General features: G+C 49.6%; 1 protein-coding gene across 1 annotated transcript in view; it reads left to right on the top strand.

The window, feature by feature from the left end:
- Positions 1–22,088, top strand: part of ARMH4 (armadillo like helical domain containing 4) — a 56,889-nt gene that overhangs the window by 18,846 nt on the left and 15,955 nt on the right. Inside the window, exons 3-5 of the mRNA XM_044436260.1 lie at positions 837–1,076; positions 8,954–9,172; positions 15,566–15,850. Of these exons, the coding sequence (XP_044292195.1) occupies positions 837–1,076; positions 8,954–9,172; positions 15,566–15,850 (744 nt within the window). The remainder of the gene's footprint in view (positions 1–836; positions 1,077–8,953; positions 9,173–15,565; positions 15,851–22,088) is intronic.

Below are 22,088 nucleotides of genomic sequence, written 5' to 3'. Positions count from 1 at the left end.
CAGCATCTCCCACAATGTGTGCCAATAGCGTGGCTACAGCCAGAAGCATGGCTTCTAGGGAGGCGCTGAATCTGCTCCACACAACTCTGGTGTGCCCGCGGCAGGAGAACCATGTCCAGTTCTGGGCTCCACATGATAGGAGAGACATAGCTAGGTTGGAATCGGTTCAGCGCAGGGGCACAAGAGTGGAAGCCGGGTTGGGGGGGATGACATACGAGGAGAGATGGAGGGAACGGGGTCTTCTCAGCCTGGAGAAGGGGAGACTCCAAGGGGATCTTCTAGCAACGTATAGGTTTGCGAGGGGATGCCATGTGGAGGAGGACTGTGAGCTGTTCTTTCCTGCAATGGAGGGCAGGATGCGCTCCAACGGAGCAAAGCTCAGGGAACCAGGCTGCAGGTTGGATGCCAGGAAGCACTTCCTGACAGTCAGGACCCCCAGGGTGTGGAATGGGCTTCCACGGGAGGTGGCTGAGGCCCCGTCGGTGAGCGTGTTCAAAGACAGGCAGGACATGCACATGGCAGGCATGTCATGAGTGGAGCCGGCTGGAGCCAGGGGTCAGACTAGATGGCCCAGGAATCCCTTCTACCTCACTTCGTTTCTATGTTTCTACATCAAGGTTGCAGTAGCTCTGCGAATGACCCCCTCACACTATTATGTTGTTTCCCACTTTAGGAATAATCCCACAGCTGCTTTTTTGCTGCTCACGACCTAGTCTGCTCTGAGATCCTCCTCCTGAGGAAGAGTTCTGTGATGTACAGAAGCTTGCAGCACTCCTAAAGCCGTGCCAGAACAAACGCTTCCTCTTCTTTTGTTTCTCCCCCACCTCCACCAGCAGGCATTACTCAACGGCCTGTGACAGCCTTCCATGAAATCAGTGCTGTGACAGCAGGAGGGCTCACTCCCAAGCCGGCTACGGAGCGAGAGACGGCGGCTGAAGAAGAAAGAGAGTTGGCAACGCAAGTGCCACGGGTCTCCAGTGTGTCCCAGCTGCTCAGGAACCCTGAAGGGCCCCTTGGGATCACGGCGTCCCCCCCTGCTGCCTATTTGTCTGCTACAAACCCCCCGGACGCGGAAGGTCGGTGGCTCGCTTGTTTTCCTTCCTTTCCTTCGCTCTTTTTCCTTCCTTTTTTGCTTTATTAATTTAAAAACAAACCAGCAGTGGTGCATCCAGTTCACAATGTTTTCGGTTTTAAATTTTTTAAACGAAACATTTTATAGACTTAAAATTTTACACACAGGTGCATTTTGAACAGTTTTAGCAAGTGAAGCAGTTTGGTTTAAAACACCAGTTTTGGTCACGACTGGGAGTACAAACAGGTGTTTTATTCTGCTGTGTTTCAGATGTTTAAATTTATGTATTGAAAATTTTAAGTCTATAATTGTTTAAGGTTTGGAAGTTTTAATCTATAAATGCATGAGCTGGATGTGGTACGGGCAGCCCGTAATTTTGTTCTCAGAGTGCTGTTTCATGTGCAAGACACACCTAGTCATCCTAGGTGGGCAGATCTTCGTGGAGGGGGGGCACTCGCTTTGCATACAGGTAGCAGGTGAAGGCAAAGATCCTTCTTAGTGTCTTGCGAGCCAGTGCCAGAAAGGGGGGACTGTGTCAGGGGAGGTGACTCCCCGGCTTGACCAGCTGCAGGCAAGGTCATGCTAGCTGGACAGCTGGGAGGAAGACCCGGGACCTGAAGGAATGCTTGCTCCCAGAGCAAGCTGTTCAAAACGTTAAGATCGTCTAGGGAGGGTTCCCTGCACCTTTTTAGTTAACCACCTCTTCTCTTCACCATCAAGCAAGGAGCAACCAGGGAGGGGAGGGTTTGGCCACTCCTGTCCCGAAGAAATAGAAATACAGTAGACTCCCAACTATCCGGACTAACGTGGCGGAAGGGCAGGCCGGATAACAAAAAAGCCGGATAGGCTGGAGTTCTATAAATGCTCACTTCCTACGCCACCCATCCCATTAAAAACACCCTTTTTATACCAAATCCTGCTCTTATTCATATTTTCTGACCTCTTAGTACAGGCCAGTACTTTATAAATGTTTGTTATGTACTGTACTGTACGTTTTAAAAATTTATTACAGAAAAAGGAAGTCCAAGGATAAAAATATTGTACACATTTTAAGATAAATTTTATGATGTCTAACTTAATTGCAGGAAACATAAAATCGTGTACACTGTACAGTATGAATACATACACTTTTAAAATAAACAAAACATTAACGTAAAACGTAGGCTTAATTCTTACAAAAATTATTTAAACTTATTTTACTGTGCATTAATAATTATTTTTTTAACTAGGCCAGATAGTACGAAGGCCGGATAGTCACGAGCCGGATAGTCGAGAGTCTACTGTATAGCCAATCAGAAGGGCCCTCCCAGGCCATCTAGTCTGACCTCAGCTCCAGCCGGCTCTGCTCATGTAAGCCCCAGCATGTGCTTGTCCAGCCCTCACCGATGGGGCCCCAACCACCTCCCGGGGAAGCCAATCCATGCCCCAGGGGCCTTGACCATCAGGAAGTGCTTCCTGGCATCCAACCTGAAGCCTCGTTGCTTGAGCTGTGCCCCACTGGAACGCGTCCTGCCCTCCATGACCCTCCACTGTCACATACCTGTATGTCCCTATAAGATCTCCTCTGAGTCTCTTCTCCAGGCTGAAAAGATGCCGCTCACTCAGTCTCATCTCATGGCACCCCCTCCCCGTCCCAAATCTGCCTACCATCCGTATGACCTTCCACTGAACTGATTCCAACCTTGCTGTGTCTCTCTTGTAATGTGGAGCCCAGAACTGGACACAGTTGCTCCAGTTGTGGGCGCACCGGAGTGGTGCAGAGCAGAATCAACGCCTCCCAGGTCTGGAAGCCATGCCTCTGGCCCTGCATCCAAGGGTGGCATCGCCACCACCTCACACGGCTGGCTCACGTTTAGCCTGCTGTTGACAAGTACTCTGGGATGCCTTTCACAAGCACCCCCATCCTCTACCTATGGCACCTATTCCTGATTCCCAAGCGCTTCCCTTTGCACTTACCTGTATGGAATGCCATCCTGTTGCCCCCACCCTCTTGTTCAGGCTGTCCAGATCCCTTTGGATCCCTTTGGATCTGGACTGCCTGCTCCTCGATTGTTTCCACTTTGGTATCATCTGCGACTTTGGTCAGCAGACTGGTTACCTGCTCCACGTTGTTGATAAAAAGGCTGAACAGAAATGCACTGGGGCTTTCTCCTTTTTGCTTCTCTGCATTTCTCGTGACCTGGTGCTCGCTCGCTTGTGGGAGTTTGCAGGTCCTTTTCAGCACCTTGTCACCTTCCCAGGTTTTGCAGCCATTTCTGTAGGACATTCAGAGCGACGCGAGCACCCGCCTTTTCCCCTCCTCGTGAAGAACGCAAAGCACCCCACTCCTTCCTGTTCTCTCGGCTGCTTCTATACTCTTTAAAGCAATGATGAAGAACCCAGACCTTGGCTCCAAAACGAACCGTCCAGGGGTCTCCAAATAGTCCCACCTCCAGCTCCAGCCCCTGACCATTTGGCAGTTCCCAGCTTCAGGTTTTCCCTTTCCTGCCTCTGCTAAGTTCCTGGCAGGAAGAGCTTTAGGCTCAAATATGCCAACATTTTGGCCCTGTGGCTACCAAAATGCTGCCCCCAAATCTTCTCCGAGAAGAATTCAGCCCTCTGCCTGAACAGAAGTTTTCACCCATTTTAAGCAGTGGACATTTAAATTGTGCAGCTCATGCTTGTCGCTAGAGTCCTTTAGCAGTGCTGAGGAGCAGTTCACTAGAGAGGCAGCCCCGAATCTCTAGCAGGCCCTCCGTCCCTCCGTCCGACTGTCTGGGGGCGCTTGATGGAAGAAAGGTCCAGGGACCCAGGACATCTCTGCTGCACCTACACAGGTGATGAGCTGACTCTGGGCTCACAGGGGTTTCTCCTTCTGCTGCTCCCCACCTGCTACTGTTTCTGCAGAATAAGCTATTTTGTGAAATCAAATGTCCTCTTCTATCCAGTCCACGGAACCTGTGGCATGCGAGCCGCAGCGGGCACGCAGGGCCCTCTCTGTCGGCACGCGACCAAGTCGTCCCAGCAGCCGAGCATCGGATAACTGCGCACGTAGGGGCCATGCGCACGCTCGGAAAGGAGGAACAGCGCCAGGCGATGACGTCGCGAGCTGCGACACATTAGCCGCGACTCGTCCGAGCTGTCGCATGGCCGGTCAGTGCGCTGCCAAGGATATCTATATATTTGCTTGGGCTGGCTGTGAGCTGTTTTTTCTAAACTAAAACCTCAGTATTCAGGTTTAATTGCAGTGTTGGCACTTTGCGATAAATAAGTGGGTTTGGGGTTGCAGTTTGGGCACTCGGTCTCTAAAAGGTTCGCCATCACTACCTTAGAGCATCTGAAAAGTGGTTTTGGAATGCTCCTTTACTTGCAGAGCTGGCCTTCAAGGCTGGGCCCCCGAATCTTCCACCTGAAGCTCCAGATCTCTGGGAGGCCTTTGCCCCACCAGCCTTGCTGAAAGGTCCAGGGGCCCTGAGGGTCTCCGTGGCATCTGGTCCCCCAGGATGAGGCAGCTTCTGGCCACGTGGACTTTACCCCCTGCTGCCAGGGATCACATACCCTCCTCTCCCATGCCTGGACTTCCCTTTACACAAATCAGGGTGTGCTTAGGAGACAGGGGCCCTTGACGATGCACGCAGACTTAGAACACATGCAAATTAGCATATGCAAATGTGCCTTGACTCTCAGATCGCTTTGCTCCCCAGCATCGCCCTTGTGTTCTAACGCTTCCTGTATTGTTGTTTGGGAAATGAGTTGTTCTTAATCTGCACTGGAAGCTGCAATGGGCTGTTTGTGGCATCCACCTTATGGTGACCCTCCGCATGCGTGCCCCCCCCCAGGCCATGCCCCACACGGCTCTTGTAAGCTCCAGGCTGTGGCTTCCTATATGGAGTCAACCCATAGAAACAGAGTGAGTCAGAAGGGGTCTCCCGGGCCATCTAGTCTGACCCCAGCTCCAGCCGGCTCCACTCACGACATGCCCACCATGTGCATGTCCAGCCTTTCCTTGAACACCCGCACCAATGGGGCCTCAACGACCTCTCGTGGAAGCCCATTCCTCACCCTCAGGGTCCTGACTGTCAGGAAGTGCTTCCTGGCATCCAAACAGAACCTTGGAAATTGAACCCATCTCATGGCTGGTCCTCCCTCTCTTTTTCTGGTTTGAGCTTTCCCTAGCAGGATGGTTCTCCAGGGAGTCTGGCCTTCTGTAACAGGCTTGAACCCCACAGAGCCAGGCCGGGGGCTCGGGCTCTTTAGAAGGCTTGTTTGCTTGGCATTAAACTTGAGTGGCTTGCAGTTGTACAACAGAGCTTCAGCCCATGATCTGCTGACCCCGACAGTCTGCTTTCACGGAGCTAAGAAGTTTCCCTTTCTCTGATAAGGACCCTGCTCCTTTGCAGCCTTGACATCCCTGATCAGGCATTCCTTCTGCAAGCAAGAAGTGGTCATGCCGATGCTTTGATGTCAGACGGAGAAGGAACCTGGCCCATCCAGACAGGATTATGCCTTACTCGCTCACAGGTGCTAAGGAATAAACAGTATTATTCTAGTAAATAAATCTTTTAATTGTGTAGAACGCCGTACGCATGCGTTACCATACCACATGTTTGTAACGTATTCATGTTAGCCACTTCCTTTGGTTCAGAGTCTTTCCAAGGGGGATTCTGCTGTTTTTTATCTGGATCCAGCTGCTTGGAGTCCTACCTTGCAGGAGCCCTCGCTGTGCCATGTAAGAGGCTTGCTGCTAAATGTTACGGCAGGCTACTAGTTTGTTTGGTGTTATTGCAATAACAAATAATCTCCTTCTTAGTATAGCTGGAGTTGGAGTATCGTTCTCTGGGGATCAAAAAGAAACAACAACAACAACAACACCCCTGAACACTCACAGCCAGGGCAACACACCCTCTCGGGATGTAGCCAAAGGGCCACAGCCTCAGTTGGGTTATTTTTGCTTCCAGGGAAAGTTCTGGCTTGGTTTGACCCAAGACCCACTGGTTGGGCTGTCTGCTGCTCCAAGGGATTGGAAAGCTCTCCTTCTGTCCCACCATGTTCCATAGGATATATATTACAAAAAGCAGTACAAAGATGCTTAAAAAGCAATCCATCCCTCCATCCCCCCATCCAGATGCCTGTAAAGTGCAGGATTGCATGCCGATGCCACAAATCTTATTTGTTGTAAGCCGCCCCGAGGCTTCGGCGAATGGGGCGGCATAAAACTGTTTTAATAAATAAATAAATAAAATCTGCCTTTCAAAGCGGTCTGATCGGATTAGTGCAGGAAGCAGGGATAGAGCACCTCTCCAGAATTTCCTCCTCTTCAGATTTCACAAGGCTCCAAAAATGTACCAAAACATATCCTTTAAACAAGTGTATTTCTATATAAAACACTTTAAGGAACCCTCCGTCTGCACAGTAGCATTCCCGCATTCCTCAAAATGCATACTGGGAGGAAATACTTTAGAAATGTGAGAAAAGGCATGCTATTCCAATACATCATTTCATGCAGATTTAGATCCCTCCAGCACCAAGTTGCAGAAATGGGATGGGAAAGTGACATGGACTGGAAACAGACCAATCCGTCCATCCTTAATGGAGCAGAACATAATAGAGTGTCAAATAAACAAGGACCTGTCTTTATGTCTGCAGGAAACAATTAACGTGTTGACTGGGGCATCATGGCGTGTCTCCAGAACACCTCCTCTAACGCATCAGAATAGCAGCAGGCTAATTGCTTTGCTTCTGTAGGACAGCTTTCTCAACCCCGATCCTGCCAGCATCCCTCAAACCAAATGGCTGACTGGGAGATGCTGGCAGCACTTCTGTGGCCCAGCGCTTCTGGAGGCCTGCAGACTGGAGGAAGGCTTGTCGTTTGGTAACCCCTGAGATAGTCTGAGATGTGGTAACAGCTCTTATTCCAGGGAAGGAGGAATTTATTCAGCAAACCTGGGCAAGCGACTTGTCATGTCACATTTCTGACATTTGCAGGAAGGCAGTGTGAGGTGCACCGAGGGTCCTTTGCTACCAAATTACTAAGATTTCTAACAGGATGAGTTTGCTCCTAGCAAGTTGACTCAGGATTTTAGCCATGTGGAAGGAAAGACATTTCTCTGGGCTCAACGTTTTGTGCTTCCCAAAGAGTTCTGGTTTTTTACCAGATGAAAGAACAGCTTTGCAAGAAGTGATTTTTGTGCAGCTGGGAAACATGGCAACCAGAATAATTAAAGGCCGGTAACGATTGCCCTCCAGGGAAAGATTGCAATAGCTGAGCTTGCCTTGCTAAGCGAAAAGGTGAGTGAGGGGAAAATGATAAAGGCACACACAATTATGCATGGAGAAGAGAAGGTGATTTTGTTGTGGTGGTTCCAGGTCATCAAATCATCTCCTTCTTAGAGCAACCCTAGGATTGAAAGCCCTCTAAACATCCTGACTTTAAATTCAAAGAATTTAATTTAATTTAATTTAATTTAATACATTTAAAAAGAATTTGTTCTTGCAAATTCAAGCTGTGTCTTCCTTTATGGAATTGATCCATCTCAGAGCTGGCCTTCCTTTTCTTCTGCCTTCAATCTTCCCTAGCATGGTGGTCTTCCTTCTCCAGGGAGTCTTGTCTTCTCTTGCAATGTCCAAAGCTTCAGCTTGGTCATTTTTACTTCTAGGGAAAATTCTGGCCTGACGTGATCCGGGACCCACCTGTTGGTCCTTCTGTTGGTCCAGGGTACTGGCAAACCAATTCTCCGGCACCTTGTTTTGAATGCATCCATGCCTGCTGGGCACTGCCTGAATTACCTGCCCAGGATTTTGTGTCACGTTAGCCTGACTTAGCCTGTATGAGGGGGAAACAACCTTTGTATAAATGTACAACAAGCCATGATTTATTTGAGGGTGGTTCTTTCTCAAATAAACCGAGAAACCTGGATTCATAGTACCTGATAACTCATGGCAAGCTAGGCACCCATGGGGTGCCAGGCAAAAAGAGCACCCATGAGCATCCAGCACAACACAACGATCCCATGGCTCAATTAAGTCACAGTGGGCTACTGAGACACACCAGTGGGCCCAGAATGACCTGATTCACACGATCAAATAACCCAGTGTCAACAAACCATGGGTTGTTGGTGAGCAGTGGCTTCCATCTTGCTAAACAACCTAGAAATGCCCTCTTCCTGGGTTGCTTGCCATGATTGGAGAAACAACCCAGGGTGTCAATGCATGTTATCTGAGCTGGTTCTCTGAGGGACTGTCTTTGCCTCTGCAGACCCATCTGAGTCTTGGGGTCATCTCTGCAGCTGGTCCTGGTAGTGGCACTGACCATGAGGCTTGCTCTGCGGCTCTTTAGAGCAGGACATTTAATACAATGTCATTAAACGTGAAATGACATTTACTATGAGCTACAATCTTCCCACTGTTTGGGATGTTTTCATTTTCATTCCTTTGTTTCACTATCGGATTTGTTGCAGGTGAAAAATGGTATTTAAATATCACCAATCGACGACGGGCCGGGTGCAACATCCACTCCTGTGACCCCAGCCTGACTGGGCTGGGCTTTTCCTCGTGACCTTAGCTGTGATTGCTAAAGAGAACTGAATGTTCCAGCGCAGTCCCTCTTTGAACAGCGCATGCCGGAGTCATGCAACTTGGGCAGACGGTGCTACTTCTGCAAAGTCCCACCTGGTTGCCCGCTGCGCAAAACACAATGCTTTGATTCAGTGAAGCAAACCTGGAGGTCTTTCAGTTAGAACAGCTCCTTTGGGAGAATGTTTTCCTTCCCAACAGCAGTGCAAAATAATCTCTCTCTCCTCATAGCGATGGTGCCTTCATTGCTGCTTGCAATAGATTGTGCGGACTGGGATCATCGTCTCTGGGTCAGGCATGTCATTTCCCCGTCTCCCCTTCCTCTTGCAGGGCCTGGCACAGCTCTGGAAAAGAGCGAAGGTCCCTCCGTCACCGATGCGCCCACCACCCCGGCTGAATCAGGGATGCGGGCCGAGGGGGTCCTCGGCACGACCGAAGCCGTGGCGGCGCCACCGTCCTTGGCGTCTTCCACACGGAGGACTGCCATGCCAGCTGCCCACCCGGTGACCACGGCTGCAACCTACGAGCTGGACAGGCTGGAATCTGAAGGTACCTTCGCCATGCGATCTTCCACCACCGTTAGAAGCTGGAGTGCAAGAAGCTGCGCCCTTCCCAGTGCTAGAAGCCAGGCCAAAATTCCTTGTCTGGTTTGCACTGAAAATGGCCAGCAAAGACTGAAAGGAGCCCCTCCTTTTAGCCCCTGGGCACGTTTGGAGTTTTGGAAGAGTGTTGTAGATGTTATCACAAAGTGGCTACCAAAGGAGGCTTCCCTGGTGCTAAGACGACTATCGTGGCTAGTCACAGAGCACTGATATCCAGGAAGGCAAACATAAATTTGAGGCCCTGCTTTGACTAAGGCAGGCTTTGAGTTAAGGGACAACCCAAAAAGCAAGGTCAGAATTTAGGGAGGAATGAGGAGAATGAGGTTTGGGACTGGGAATCTGTTGGATTTCCTCAGCTTGGCTCCCTGGACTCCAGGTCGTTTTCCCTCTTCCCTGAGTTGACCTCCCGTTGAGTGTTCATGTGGGAGTCCAGCAGGAAGCGGGTTCAAGCGGAGTTCTGCTCATATGCACATGACTTGTGAGCTTTACTTATGCAAAGAAATTGCTAGTGTTTCTGAGTGTTTGCAGTCTTGAACACGGCTCAGTTTGCTTCCTGTCGAGGGTCGAGCATGGGAAAGAAGATTCCAGCCTGATCGGGATTGGTGCAGGGCTGGTCAAAGTACAATTTATTTATTTAAAACTTTTCTATACCATCCCATACTTAAAAGTCTCAGGATGGTTTACAGTAAATTAGTCCAATAACAAAACAAAGACAAGAATAACAACAACAGTTGCGCAGCATCCAATGTTAAAATATAAACCCTCCACTAAAACAAATTAACAATTAAAATAGTGGGAGAATAAAAAGGGTTTTGCCTGACTCTGAAAAGATAGAAGCATTGGCGCCAGGCGAACCTCTCTGGGGAGCATGTTCCACAGTCAGGGTGCCACCACAGAGAAGGCCCTCCTCCAGGTAGTCACCCTCTTAAACTCTTTCAAGGACGGCTCCTGGAGGGGGACCTCTGAGGGCACAGGTGCAGCTAAGCAGGCAGGTGCAGAAGCAGAATCAAGCAGGAGTCCAAGGGTTGGGGCAGGGACATCGATTCATCCAGGCACGGTCCAGAAAAAAGGTAGAGAGCTCTGGAGCTGAAGGACAGCACTGTTTGCAGCAGATACCGAACATCAGACCCTGTGGAGCTCGGCTCAAGGCTCAGATGCAGTCCTATGAGGAGCCTCTGGCCAGAGCCCGAGTTGTGAGGAGCTGCCTTCTCTTGAGGAGTCCTTTCCTGCACACAAGCGCCCCTCCTCACCGGAGCCTCCCAGGCCTGCTGCATGAGGTGATAAAGCCCTTTGGGACCAGTGGGCTGCGCATCGTCTGGACGGGGTTCCCTCCGCCTGACTGGGATGGCCCTGCAGCCATCGCTCCCGAAGACCCAGAATCCCCCTGGCTTCCTGCCACAGATGGCTCAGTCACATCCATCTGCGGGAGCTCGGGTTTCCCCGTAGAGGATGTCCTCCAGCAGGGCAAGGCTCGGGTTCAAGAACAAAGGTGTGGCTGGAACTCTAGGGCACAAAACCACACAGAGCCAATTCCTGGTTCTGTCGGGAGGAGGCGCTTCCCCCCTAGCACGCCAGCCTCCCAGTCTTGTTCTTAAAAAAGCCAAGAGGCAAAATAAGGACAGGCAGGCACCGAGAGAAGTGTCTGTGGGCGCACGGATCTTTTGGGCAGGAAGTCGGAGATCCCTGGCCTAGAATGAAGGGAAGCTGTGGAGCCAAGTGTTCTGGACCAGGACCGCAGTGCCCAGATCCGCCAGATGGCCCATACGCCTGCGGCAGGAAATGATTTCTCCACGCAGAGAGCCCCAGTCCTCTTCCCTGGGGCATGCCCTCTTAAAAAGGAAGAGTCACAAGCAGTGCTTTTTTTGTAAGAAAAAGGGTGCCGGAACTCATGAAATGATTTACCTTTCGCATGTAGTCAATCACTGTACACACACCCACACACGTCAGTTGTGTAATGAAACAATGGTCGCCACCCACAGTAAGTGCTCGGCATGTGACCACACGACCAGACACAAGCCGAGCCGCGCCATCACAACCAGCGCGGACGAAGCGCGCACGCATCGGACTCGACACGCAAGCAGCCCACATGCACCGTTTTAATGATTTTGCCGCCAACCTGCTACGCTGGACAGGGTGATTCAAATCCACGTGGACCAAACATCCAATTTTCAAAAGTCACTTTTCAAACTTGGAAAATCTGTCAAAAAACGGTGCCGGAACTCTGTTCTGGTGCGTTCTATGACAAAAAAAGCACTGGTTACAAGTGAGGAAAGAAATCTGGTCATCGTTCTTGGAGGTCATCGTTCTGGTCATCGTCCAGCTGGAGCAGAGGGGCACAACAAGGCAAGATCAACAGATTCTGCACGGGTGCAGTTTTCGAACCCTTTTGGTGATTGAACATGAGCAGACTGACAACTTAAGCTGTGGTGTGGTGGTTAAGAGCACAGGACTGAGACTCAGACAACCTGGGTTCGAGTCCCCGCTCGGCCATGGAGCCAACTGGGTGACTCTGGGCCAGTCACAGACTCTCAGCCCAACCTACCTCACAGGGTTGTTGTTGTGGGGAGAAGATGGAGGAGGAGATGTAAGCTGCCTTGAGCCCTTGTAGGAAAAAGGCAGGATATAAATTGACAGATAACTAAATGACAGATAAAGCTTAGCACTGTAGCTTTTAAGCGTTCAAAATGCCGCATGCCCATTGCCTCTGCAGTTTTTACACAAGCCCTGCAAGGTAGACCACAGCTTCCCGAGGCCCATTCAGGAGTTCATGGCGGTGGCACCCTTCACTTGCCAACCCAGCCTCTTTCAGCCCTGGAGCTCTGTCAGCTTGCGGTTTCATTCTCTTTATAACAGCAGAGGTGTTTCGCTTTCTTTTAATAAAAGCTGATTACCTGTCCGAGGCCTTAGGGGAACAACAAGCTATGAATCAAGAATACTTGCTTGTTCTTCCAGTCAAGAGTCTCCATTTCAACCAGGCTGCCTGCTTGTTCCCTTTTTATATAACCACCATTCCAATCGGACTGTTATCATTAATGTGTTGATGGGTTTCTGAACTGGCGTCTCTCCCAGGAAACTTTATTCTGATCTGCTGCAGCATTCAAAGCCGGCCGGATGAAGGAGTGTCTTTTGCTCTCCGGCAAAACTAGCACCAAGAAAAATTAAATATGAGAATAAAAGCTTGTCCTCAAACCTTCTAGAAGACTCCATTCCTCCCATAGACCGACAGATGGCAGCGTTTCCATCCTTTCAATTGCCGAGAAATTTTAGCGGGTAGTTCTGGGTTAGGACAAAGTGCTTTTAAGGAAGTCAGGGCTATTCCACATCTTGGGAATGTCCACCAATATGGAGTTCCAGCCAACCATGAAACTGTTTGGTGGGAGTTTCTGGACATGAGTATTTCATTTGTCATTCTACTTTTTTTGGTCCGGAAACGTGGAGCACAATTTGGGTTGATTCTTAGTGTTCCCCTCTTGCGATAAATGGGATTTGAAAATACTTGACTTCAGTGGAAACATACCTTTATTTTTATTTGTATCGGTGCAGGCCGGTCTCATGCCAAACTTAGATATAAGTGCCACATACTCAGTGGAGGCTACTAAGAGACCAAGAACTTCCTTGGCAGAAGACTTGGGTTAGAAATGCTTGGGATAAGTTGTTGTTGTTGTTAGTTGTGAAGTTGTGTCTGACCCATTGTGACCCCATGGACAGCATTCCGCCAGGCCTTCCTGTCCTCCACCATCCCCCGGAGTCTACTTAAGCTCACGCCAACTGCTTCAGTGGCTCCTTCCAGCCCCCTCATCCTCTGCCGCCCCCTTCTTCTTTTGCCATCTATTGTTCCCAGCATCAGGGTCTTCTCCAGGGAGTCCTTCCTTCTCATCAGGTGGCCAAAGTATTTGAGTTTCATCTTCAGCATCTGGCCTTCCAAAGAGCAGCCAGGGTTAATCTTCTCTAGGACTGACCGGCCTTGCGGTCCAAGGGACTCGCAGGAGTCTCCGCCAGCACCACAATTCAAAGGCCTCAATCCTTCGGCGCTCAGCCTTCCTTATGGTCCAGCTTTCACAGCCATACATTGCAACTGGGAGAACCATCACCTTGACTATACGCACTTTTGTTGGCAGGGCGATGTCTCTGCTTTTTTAGTATGCTGTCTAGATTGGCCATCGCTTTCCTCCGCAGGAGCAAGTGTCTTTTAATTTCTTGGCTGCAGCCCCCGATCTTGGAGCCCAAGAAAATAAAATAAATTAGCAATTTCTAAAAAGAAGTTGTAACAATGGATTTTGAGAATGACAACAAGAGCAGAACATTTTTTCTGCAGGCTCTATTATGTTGATTTACACTCCCTATTAGACTAGTGGTAGCATAAATCTCACCTTCCAGACATTGTTGGATGACAGCTCCCATCATCCTGGAGCATTGGTTCCTCTGGGTGCTGCTGATGGGAACTGGGAACCAACAACATGTCTCCCACGCCTTCCATAGCCTATCTTCCCCTGAAGGAAAAAAGCAGGAGGTTCTTTCTTCAAGTCTGCTGGAACCCAACAAATATTGTTCAATGCCAGAACTGAACTTTTAGGGAAGGAACCACAACTCAGGAACACAGCAAATGTGTTGGCTTCCAAAGGTTCAGTCTGTAGCCTCTCTAGGTAGGTTGCTTTAGATGCTGCTTTGGGGCTTCCTTAGACACCTGGAGAGCCATCCTCATGCACAAGTTATCGTGTTGTCTGAACCCAGCCGCACCAACAAGCCATGGCTTGTTCAACCATCAGCCTGTGAAGAGAAGCCATGGTTTGTTGTTGGGTTGTGAACTGTGGGTTGTCCACCATGGTTTGTTCCCTTGGCTACGTCCAGGCAGCACAATAGTCTTGGTTTCAACGGAGCCCATGGTTCAATGGCAACGCACACTCAGCCCTTCTGCACGGGTTACTGCCTTGTCTGAACGCAGCCCCTGCCTCTCGGAGCGGACTGGGGGTGTGCCACATGTAGTCCATGAGTTGAACACCATCCCCTTCCACCTCCTTCCCAACTGCAGCCCCTCTCTTCCCCACCACCTTGAAAAGAAATGTGAAAAGGAGGGAAATTTGGCACTCCAACAGGGAGCCAAAAGTGCTGGATTTCTCTCGTTTGCTGACTAAATTTGAACTGAAGCGCTCAGATGGGGGTCGTGCGTGCACCGGCAGCCTTGGTGCTCTGCGTGTCCCCTGGAGTTGTGTACCTCCCTGCTGCAAACAGAAACTCCTGGAGCTGTAGGGTGCATGCTAGCCCTTTCTTCTCACGCCATGGTTCCACGCAATATTGGTATCTGCTCTTTCTTGTGCCCCTTGTTATGTCTTAGAGATGGGGCACAATTTTTGCCTGTAGAGAAGCCATGAATCTTCTACCTATCTTTTAAGATGAGCAGAAAAGAGCACAGGGCAAGGTGTCTGGACATTCTGATTTGAGTTGCTAGAGAAGACGGTACTTTGAGACAATAATAAAGCCGAGGAGGGTAGAATTTAACACGCATGTAAAACTTTTGGCTGATGGCCACCTCGTTTTCAAATTTGGCTTGTGTCTAGTAATCTCACCTAATCCACTGAGATGTACCGAGACAAGTCTCCAAGCCAGCAGGTAACCAGAAAGTTTATTTCAATCAGAACTGCTTAGTAGAGTAGATTTTTCATTACTGGTTATTCGCCCTAGGCAGGGTCCCGGAGGACCAGCAGAATTCCAGGAGCACTTCTGCAACTCAGAACCTGCATTGCCAAGGCAGCTTCTGGGGGAAAGAGCCAGTTCTTATATAGCTCTTCCCCCAGGGCTCCCAGGTGGGGCTCCTGAGGGCCCTGGCTGCTGCAATAGATTGGGGTAGTAATCCTGCAACTCCCAGGGCTGCTGTGCTGGTCCTTGGCCGGCTGAGGGAGTCCCGGGGCTGCCTCTGGTCTGGAGAGCAAGGCAGAAAAGGCCAAACAGCAACTTCTGCTTACACAACCTTTCTGCAACCTGTTGCTCTTCCCGTGTGCAGGACTCTGGTTCCCAGCATCCCCAGCCAATTGCTTTAGCTCACACCAGGCAGCATAATAAAGTGTGCACTTGCTTGGTGTTAGATTTGGGACAGGCATTCCAATTTCTACTCCCTTTTCATCTGGGTGCGTGGCGCTTTCCAGAGGTGGCCGTGAGGTGCCTGGAGAGAAATGAAAGTGTTCCAGGGATGCAAAAGCAGAGAAACAGGGAGCGAGCGAGCGAATCTGGCATCGCTCAGCACCAGGGAAGGCGGGTGTACAAATCCAATTCATAGGGTTTTGCTTGTGCCATGAAAAAGTCATGTGCATCTTTGCCATCTGGGGTTTTTTTTCTGCCTGTCTAGAGGAAGAGGAGGGGGAGGAAGAGGAGGAGGAAGAGGAGGAGGAACCTGACGATGATGATGAGGAGGAAGAAGAGGAAGATAATGATGATGAAGATGATGATGACAGAGACCCGGACTCTATGGATGAAAGCTTGGAGGGGGACGCCAGCCTGTCCAGTTACACGGTGCCTGGGCAGCCCCTGCGGGAATCCTTGGAAGGGGTTGAGAGCTCCGCGGTGGAGCTTTCGGGAGCGTCTTACCAGATGCCCAGCACAATTGAGTGGGAGCAGCAGAACCAGGGCCTCGGTGAGTAGAACCCATCCTTGTCGCGCTTCCATTTCTTGGGAAACGGATTTGGCAAGGGAAATCTCATTCTTATTAGTGCGCAGGCAAAACAGGCCTGCGGAAGTATCCGGGGGCATCTGGAGGTGCTTCACATGGCTGAGACCCGTTTGGCTCCACTGCATGCCAGTCTGGGGAAGGGGTGTTTGATAGCTTCATGGCAAATGGGGGCAGGTGCTCTGGATCCAGAAGGATCTGGGCAGACTGTGTGGGCAGGGGGCAACAGGATGGCGTTCAATGCGGATCAGTGCAAGGTCTTGCACTTGGGGCATAGGAATGGGCGTCATAAGTACAGGTTAGGGGACAAGTGGCTGGAGAGCAGCACTTGTGAAAGGGACCTCGGGGTGCTGGTTGACTGCAGGCTGAACATGAGTCAGCTGTGTGATGCGGTGGCCAAGAGGGCGAACGCCACTCTTGGTTGCATAGCCAGAAGTGTGGCTTCTAGATCGAGAGAGGTGTTACTGCCACTCTACGCGACTCTGGTGTGCCTGCAATTGGAGTATTGTGCTCAGTTCTGGGCCCCTCATTACAGGAAGGATATAGCCAGGTTGGAGTCAGTGCAGCGTAGGGCCACAAGGTTGGTGGCCGGTTTGCAGGGGATGCCGTATGAGGCGAGACTGAGGGAACTGGGTCTCTTCAGCCTGGAGAAGAGGAGACTCAGAGGGGACCTGTTGGCGACATTCAGGTGTGTGAGGGGGCGTCACACGGAGGTGGGGAGAGACCTGTTCTCCCCTGCAGAGGAAGGCAGGACATGCTCCAACAGAGCAAAGCTCAGGGAACCCAGGTTCCATTTAGATGCCAGGAAGCACTTCCTGACAGTCGGGACCTTGAGGGTGTGGAATGGGCTTCCACGGGAGGTGGCTGAGGCCCCATCGGGGAGGGTGTTCAAGGATAGGTTGGACATGCACATGGTGGGCATGTTGTGAGTGGAGCCAACTGGAGCCAGGGGTCAGACTAGATGGCCTGGGAGGCCGCTTCTGATTCACTTTCTGTGTTATGGGTTTCTGTGTTATGGGTCTTAGGGGCTGGCTTTGCTGCGATTTGAGAGAACTTGATCACTGGGTTCAGACCACAGGTTGAGGGGCGGTTATTGTTGAACCGTGGGTGGGTGTGTTGTCTGAACCCAGCCAAGATAGCAAACTGGGGAGCAACCCTCAGTTAGCAACCCATCAACAAACTGTGGGCTGTTTGTGGTTAAGGGGCCAGGGCCTGTTAGTGAAAGCGGGTCTGGAGGACTTGATAACCACCGTTTCAGTAAGAAACCATGGTTGGAGTACAACCCACACACAACCTATGTTCAGTACTGGAGTGTGGGTACTGTGTTGTCTGAATCTACTGTGTGTGTGTGTGTGTGTGTGTGTGTTTCCTTCTCAGTTCCCTTTATCTTGTGGCATGCAGAGTGCAGGAGAGAGAAGAGCTTTGCGGTGTCTGCAGCAAAAAAGTCATTTGATTAAGCATGGGCTTGGGAAACAGAACAAAAACATATTTCATTTGAGAAACCTTTTTATTTAAACGTCATTTTAATTGTTAACAATATTTACTTATTTATCTGGCCAGGGCGTCTTTTCTTTTCTCTTCTCTTCTCTTCTCTTCTCTTCTCTTCTCTTCTCTTCTCTTCTCTTCTTTTCTTTTCTTAACTTTTCTAACTCCTTTTATATCATTTATATTTTTTATTTATTTTATTTTATATTATTAATTTTAATTTTATATTGTTATTTTTGTATTGTATTGTATTTTATTGTGTTGTTAGCCGCCCCGAGGCTTCGGCAAGGGGCGGCATAGAAATGTTGTAATAATAATAACAACAACAACAACAACAACAACAACAACAACAGCAACAACATGCACCGGCCATCAAAGCTGGGTCCAGCACAGACTTGGCGTGTCAGCACTGGTGCCCCTTCTCTAAGGTTTACTTTTTAAACCCCAAACAGGATGGTTGAGGCTCTATCCAAGCCCAGCGTGGTTTGGACAGGAGGTGTCTGAATTTCATATGACCCTTTTTTCAGCTGTGTGGGATGTCTCTTGAATGGGAAAATGGCTGGAAGGGGAAGGATAAAGCAGCCTTGCGCTGTTCCTCTCCTTACACTTCCAGCCCCCCTTTGAATGTTTTTAGGGTCTTAAAAAGCGGGAGCTGGAAGGGAATATGGCTTGGCTTTTAGTGGATTCTCCTGTCCATGAACCTGGTCTGACCTAAAATTATTTGATTGTATTGTTAGAAGGAATCCACCGTGCAGCGATGGCATGCAGGGTATGCTATCCCTGGAGAACTGGAGAATCTTAGCTTTATTTTTCTTTAAGGAATCATGTTTCTAGCCCTCAAGGTTGTGAGGAAGCGTTGGGAAGGTGTAAAAGTGCTGAAGGAAAGAGTGAGCAGAGCCCTAAGTAGCCAGATTCTGGGCCTCCATGGTTCAGCTGCCCTGGAAATACTCAGCTTGAAGGGTGGCGATCTTTCAAATAGATAAATAAATGCAATTATGAAAGAGACACAAACAGTGCTGGATAATAAGCAGCAAAAAGAAAGCGCAGGGATGGGGAGACTCTTTGGCTAAGGCAATCTTAGCTCTTGCAGGAGCAGTCTGTATGAGATAACTAACTAGTAAGTCACACTTTGGGATCCAGAGAGCGCGTGGCATCCAGTAGGAGCAGCCTCTCTCCCCCTGTCCCAGTGTTGTTTTCCTCTGTTCCCAATAAGAGCATCTTTGCTTCCAACCTCCGGCAACTGTCCTCTTCCCAAACTCAGAAATCAGGATTCATCTGGAAGGAGGAGCAAAGCAACGGATATTCCTGGAGATGGATTTCCGGCTTGGGTTCTCGCTAAATAAAAATGAAAACGCTTTCCGAACTTCCCAAATATAAAAAGGACCCGACAAGAACAGTTCCCTGTTCACATCACGGTCATTTACAAGGGTTTGAAGCTCTGATGTTCACATCAGCTTGGTGAGAAGGTATATGATATTAAGCCACAGTGAACCTACTGATTATTTTTTCCTTCCCATTGTTTTACACCTAACCTAGTTTTGGGGCTTGTTGCGTTGCCCAGTTGCTCTGTGAGGTTGAGTCCAGGACTGCCCTGAAAACTGGGGAGGGGGAGTTTATTTATTTATTTATTTATTAGAACATTTCTATGCCGCCCCTTGCCGAAGCCTCGGGGCGGCTTACAACACAATAAAATACAATAAAATACAAAAATAACAATATACAATTAAAATTAACAATATAAAATAAATAAAAAATATAAAATATAAAAGAAGTCGCCCTGGCCAGATAAATAAGCAAATACTGTTAACAATTAAAATGACGTTTAAATGAAAAGGTCTTCACCTGGCGCCGAAAAACAAGTAACGACGGCGCCAGGCGGACCTCTCTGGGGAGCACATTCCATAGATTCCCCCTGGGGTGTCAGTTATGGAAAAAGCACAGCTGCAAACCCAGAAATCGCCCCCTGTATGTCCACCCGGTGCCTCCTAGTTTTCCTCCATGGGCTCCTACAGAAGCGATGGGCAGCCTCTTTCAGCCCAGGGAGGGGCCCCTGGGGCTGCATGCCAGGGGTGGGCGGAGCTGAAGGAAAGGGGCGTGGCCAAAGGCAAAAGGGGTGGGGCCAAACATACACCATGTACCAGCCTCCTGCCAGAAACTGTGTCTCGGGGGGAGGCATTTCTGAATATAAACCACCCCCGCAGAAACGATCCGATCATCAGTAGCTGAGGGAAGGGAGCGTGGCTCTCTGGGAAATGCCAGGCTTGAATTTCCCACTCCTGCTTTGGAATACACACCTCTTTCACTTGGTTTGTAAGCTCTCGGGGACAGAGACCTACCTTTGGCTCTTTTCCTTTGTTTCTTGGATTTGGTCTGCAGCTAAGTTGTGTTGCTGCTCCCTTTACAAGGCTGCAAAGAGATGGCCCTCCCTATCCTCTCGGCCAAAATTCTTGTCTGTGGCCCTTCGACTGCTGTTTTGCACAGAAATACCTTGCAGGAGGGGCAGGGCACGGACTGGCCGGAGAGGCTGAGGAATAAGCACGCTCCCTTTTAACCGATATGAATGATTTGGAATGCAAGGCCATTTCCTGGCACGCCCCGGCTAGAAAGGCGATCAGAAAAGCCACTGAGAGTTATTAACCCTGATTAGATGGTAATTCCTAAGGCGGAAGTAGCTCGGCACGGAGATTCTGCCATGATTATTGATGGGGTGGAAATATGAGCACTTGTCAGAGAGGTTTTTGCATCTGAAGCCCAAGGGCTGCCCGGCTGCTCATTTTGTGAAGCGGCTCGGCGTGCAATGTGAGTGGGGACCAGAAAAACGGCATCTCGCTCTGGAGAACAAAGTGTAATTCAGGGAAAGTTCCTAGTAGGGTACGAGGTGTCACCAGCGCCTGCAGCCGCTCCCGGACAGTAAGATTTTAAAGCCGAAATGGCCTGGTCTGTTCTGTAAGTTTAGCCCCGCCCCTGGCCCCACCCCTTGGCCTTCAGCTCCGCCCATGGCAGGAACCCAGCCCATCCCTGGGCTGAAAGAGATCTGTTTCTTCAACCCTGTTTCTTCCAGAGAGCAAGTGGCGCTCCTGGGAGGTTTTCATGTCATGAGTGGAGCCGGCTGGAGCCGGGGGTCAGACTAGATGACCCAGGAGAACCCTTCTGACTCGCTGATTCTATGTTTCATGGCAGAAGAGTTCGATATTGTGAGAGCAGTTATTATCATTACATTCATTTCCTGTCTTTTTTCCTCTTGTGAGGATCCCAGAGTGGTTTACATAGTCCTCTTCTACTCCATTTAATCTTTACAACAACAACCCTGTGAGGTAGGCTGAACTGAGAGTCAGGGACTGGCCTAAAGTCACCTGGTGAGCTTCATGGCTGGGTGGGGACTAGAACCCAGATCTCCTAGGTCTGGGCCCAGCACTCTGACTGCTGCACCACGCTGGCTCTTGCTGGTGGATTCGCAGTTTTAAAAACTTGTGTAGATTATGTCAAAGCAGAGTTAGCAACAAAGCAACTTCATCCTGCAAAACAATAATCACAATATCAGTATAACTACAGCATGGTGCTAGGCAGTATTGCCAGACTATAGCTGACCTTGCCAAACATGAACCCAAAGAAAGGCTGATTTGGTTTGAGCCTGCGTTATTTCCAAATTATTTTGCACTATCCAGTCCTCAGTGGGAATGCTGCATCCAATTTGGACCCCACCCGTTAAGAAAAATGTAGACCATGGCTGGACGACTTTCGTTTTCAACCACGTCATCCCTGACCACTTCCACATTCTCCGGAGTATGTAGGAGTTGCCATTGAAAGCACCAGGACCAAACAACCTGGGAAGCTGTTTTGACATGTCTGTTTACACTGTTTATTAAATGGCTGAAGGTCCTTCCCCCCAGTAGCTTCTAGTTGCTTGTGAAAGGTGGCTTCTCGCTGCACAGCTGCTGGGGAGAGAGACATTTTCACCTGGAAACTGGCACACGACTCAGTTCTGGATTGAATGCACTTTCTGGAGAGGTGCTTGGAACGGCGCCTTTTCCTTGCCGAAGAACTGCAGCCAATTTAAAGGCATTTTTTAAGAAAGGGTGAATATTGCCATGGCCCGTAGGAGCAGCTTGGGCGAAGAATTGCATCTGTGGAGGAGGAAATTCCCCTGAGTGCACAACACACAGAAATTTGCCGGCCAACGCATGAGTGGGAAAGGCGTTACTACACCATGGTTACCTGTCAGGCCACTCCTGAAAGCTGCAGAAGCTTTGGCAAATCAATGCCACTGAAGAATTCATGCGATTTCAGCCCTCCCAAGGTCCTGATCCCTTTTCTTCCTGTCATCAACTCCATTCTTATCCATTATGCCCCATTATCCCATTGAATATTAATGAGTAGCTGTTCTTATTTTAATTACAGAATTGGTGAGAAACGGTACATTAACACCAGGCTATGTAAAGCGCTGCTGGTATTTCTCTGCATGGAGAGGTGGCATAATTATTGCTTTTATGTAGCTGTCTGGTGGATTTCTTTTTAAAGCCCTGCCTCTGGAACACCAGCAGCACTGCTTCGTTGGGAAAGGGCTTACATGCTGTGCTTTGGGGAGACTGACGGCGTGGACAAAGCAAATGGACACTGTGTTGGTCAGGATAATTCCTTCCCCTTTCCTCCGAAATGCTGTTGCTAAACAAGCCAAAATATCCATCGGACAAAAATGCAGGGCAGGAGAACGAGGAGGCAA

The sequence above is a fragment of the Varanus komodoensis genome, unplaced genomic scaffold (assembly GCF_004798865.1).
Source record: "Varanus komodoensis strain SLA01 unplaced genomic scaffold, ASM479886v1 scaffold3, whole genome shotgun sequence".
In the NCBI taxonomy this organism is placed as follows: Eukaryota; Metazoa; Chordata; class Lepidosauria; order Squamata; family Varanidae; genus Varanus; species Varanus komodoensis.
This window is presented reverse-complemented; position numbering and strand designations above follow the sequence as displayed.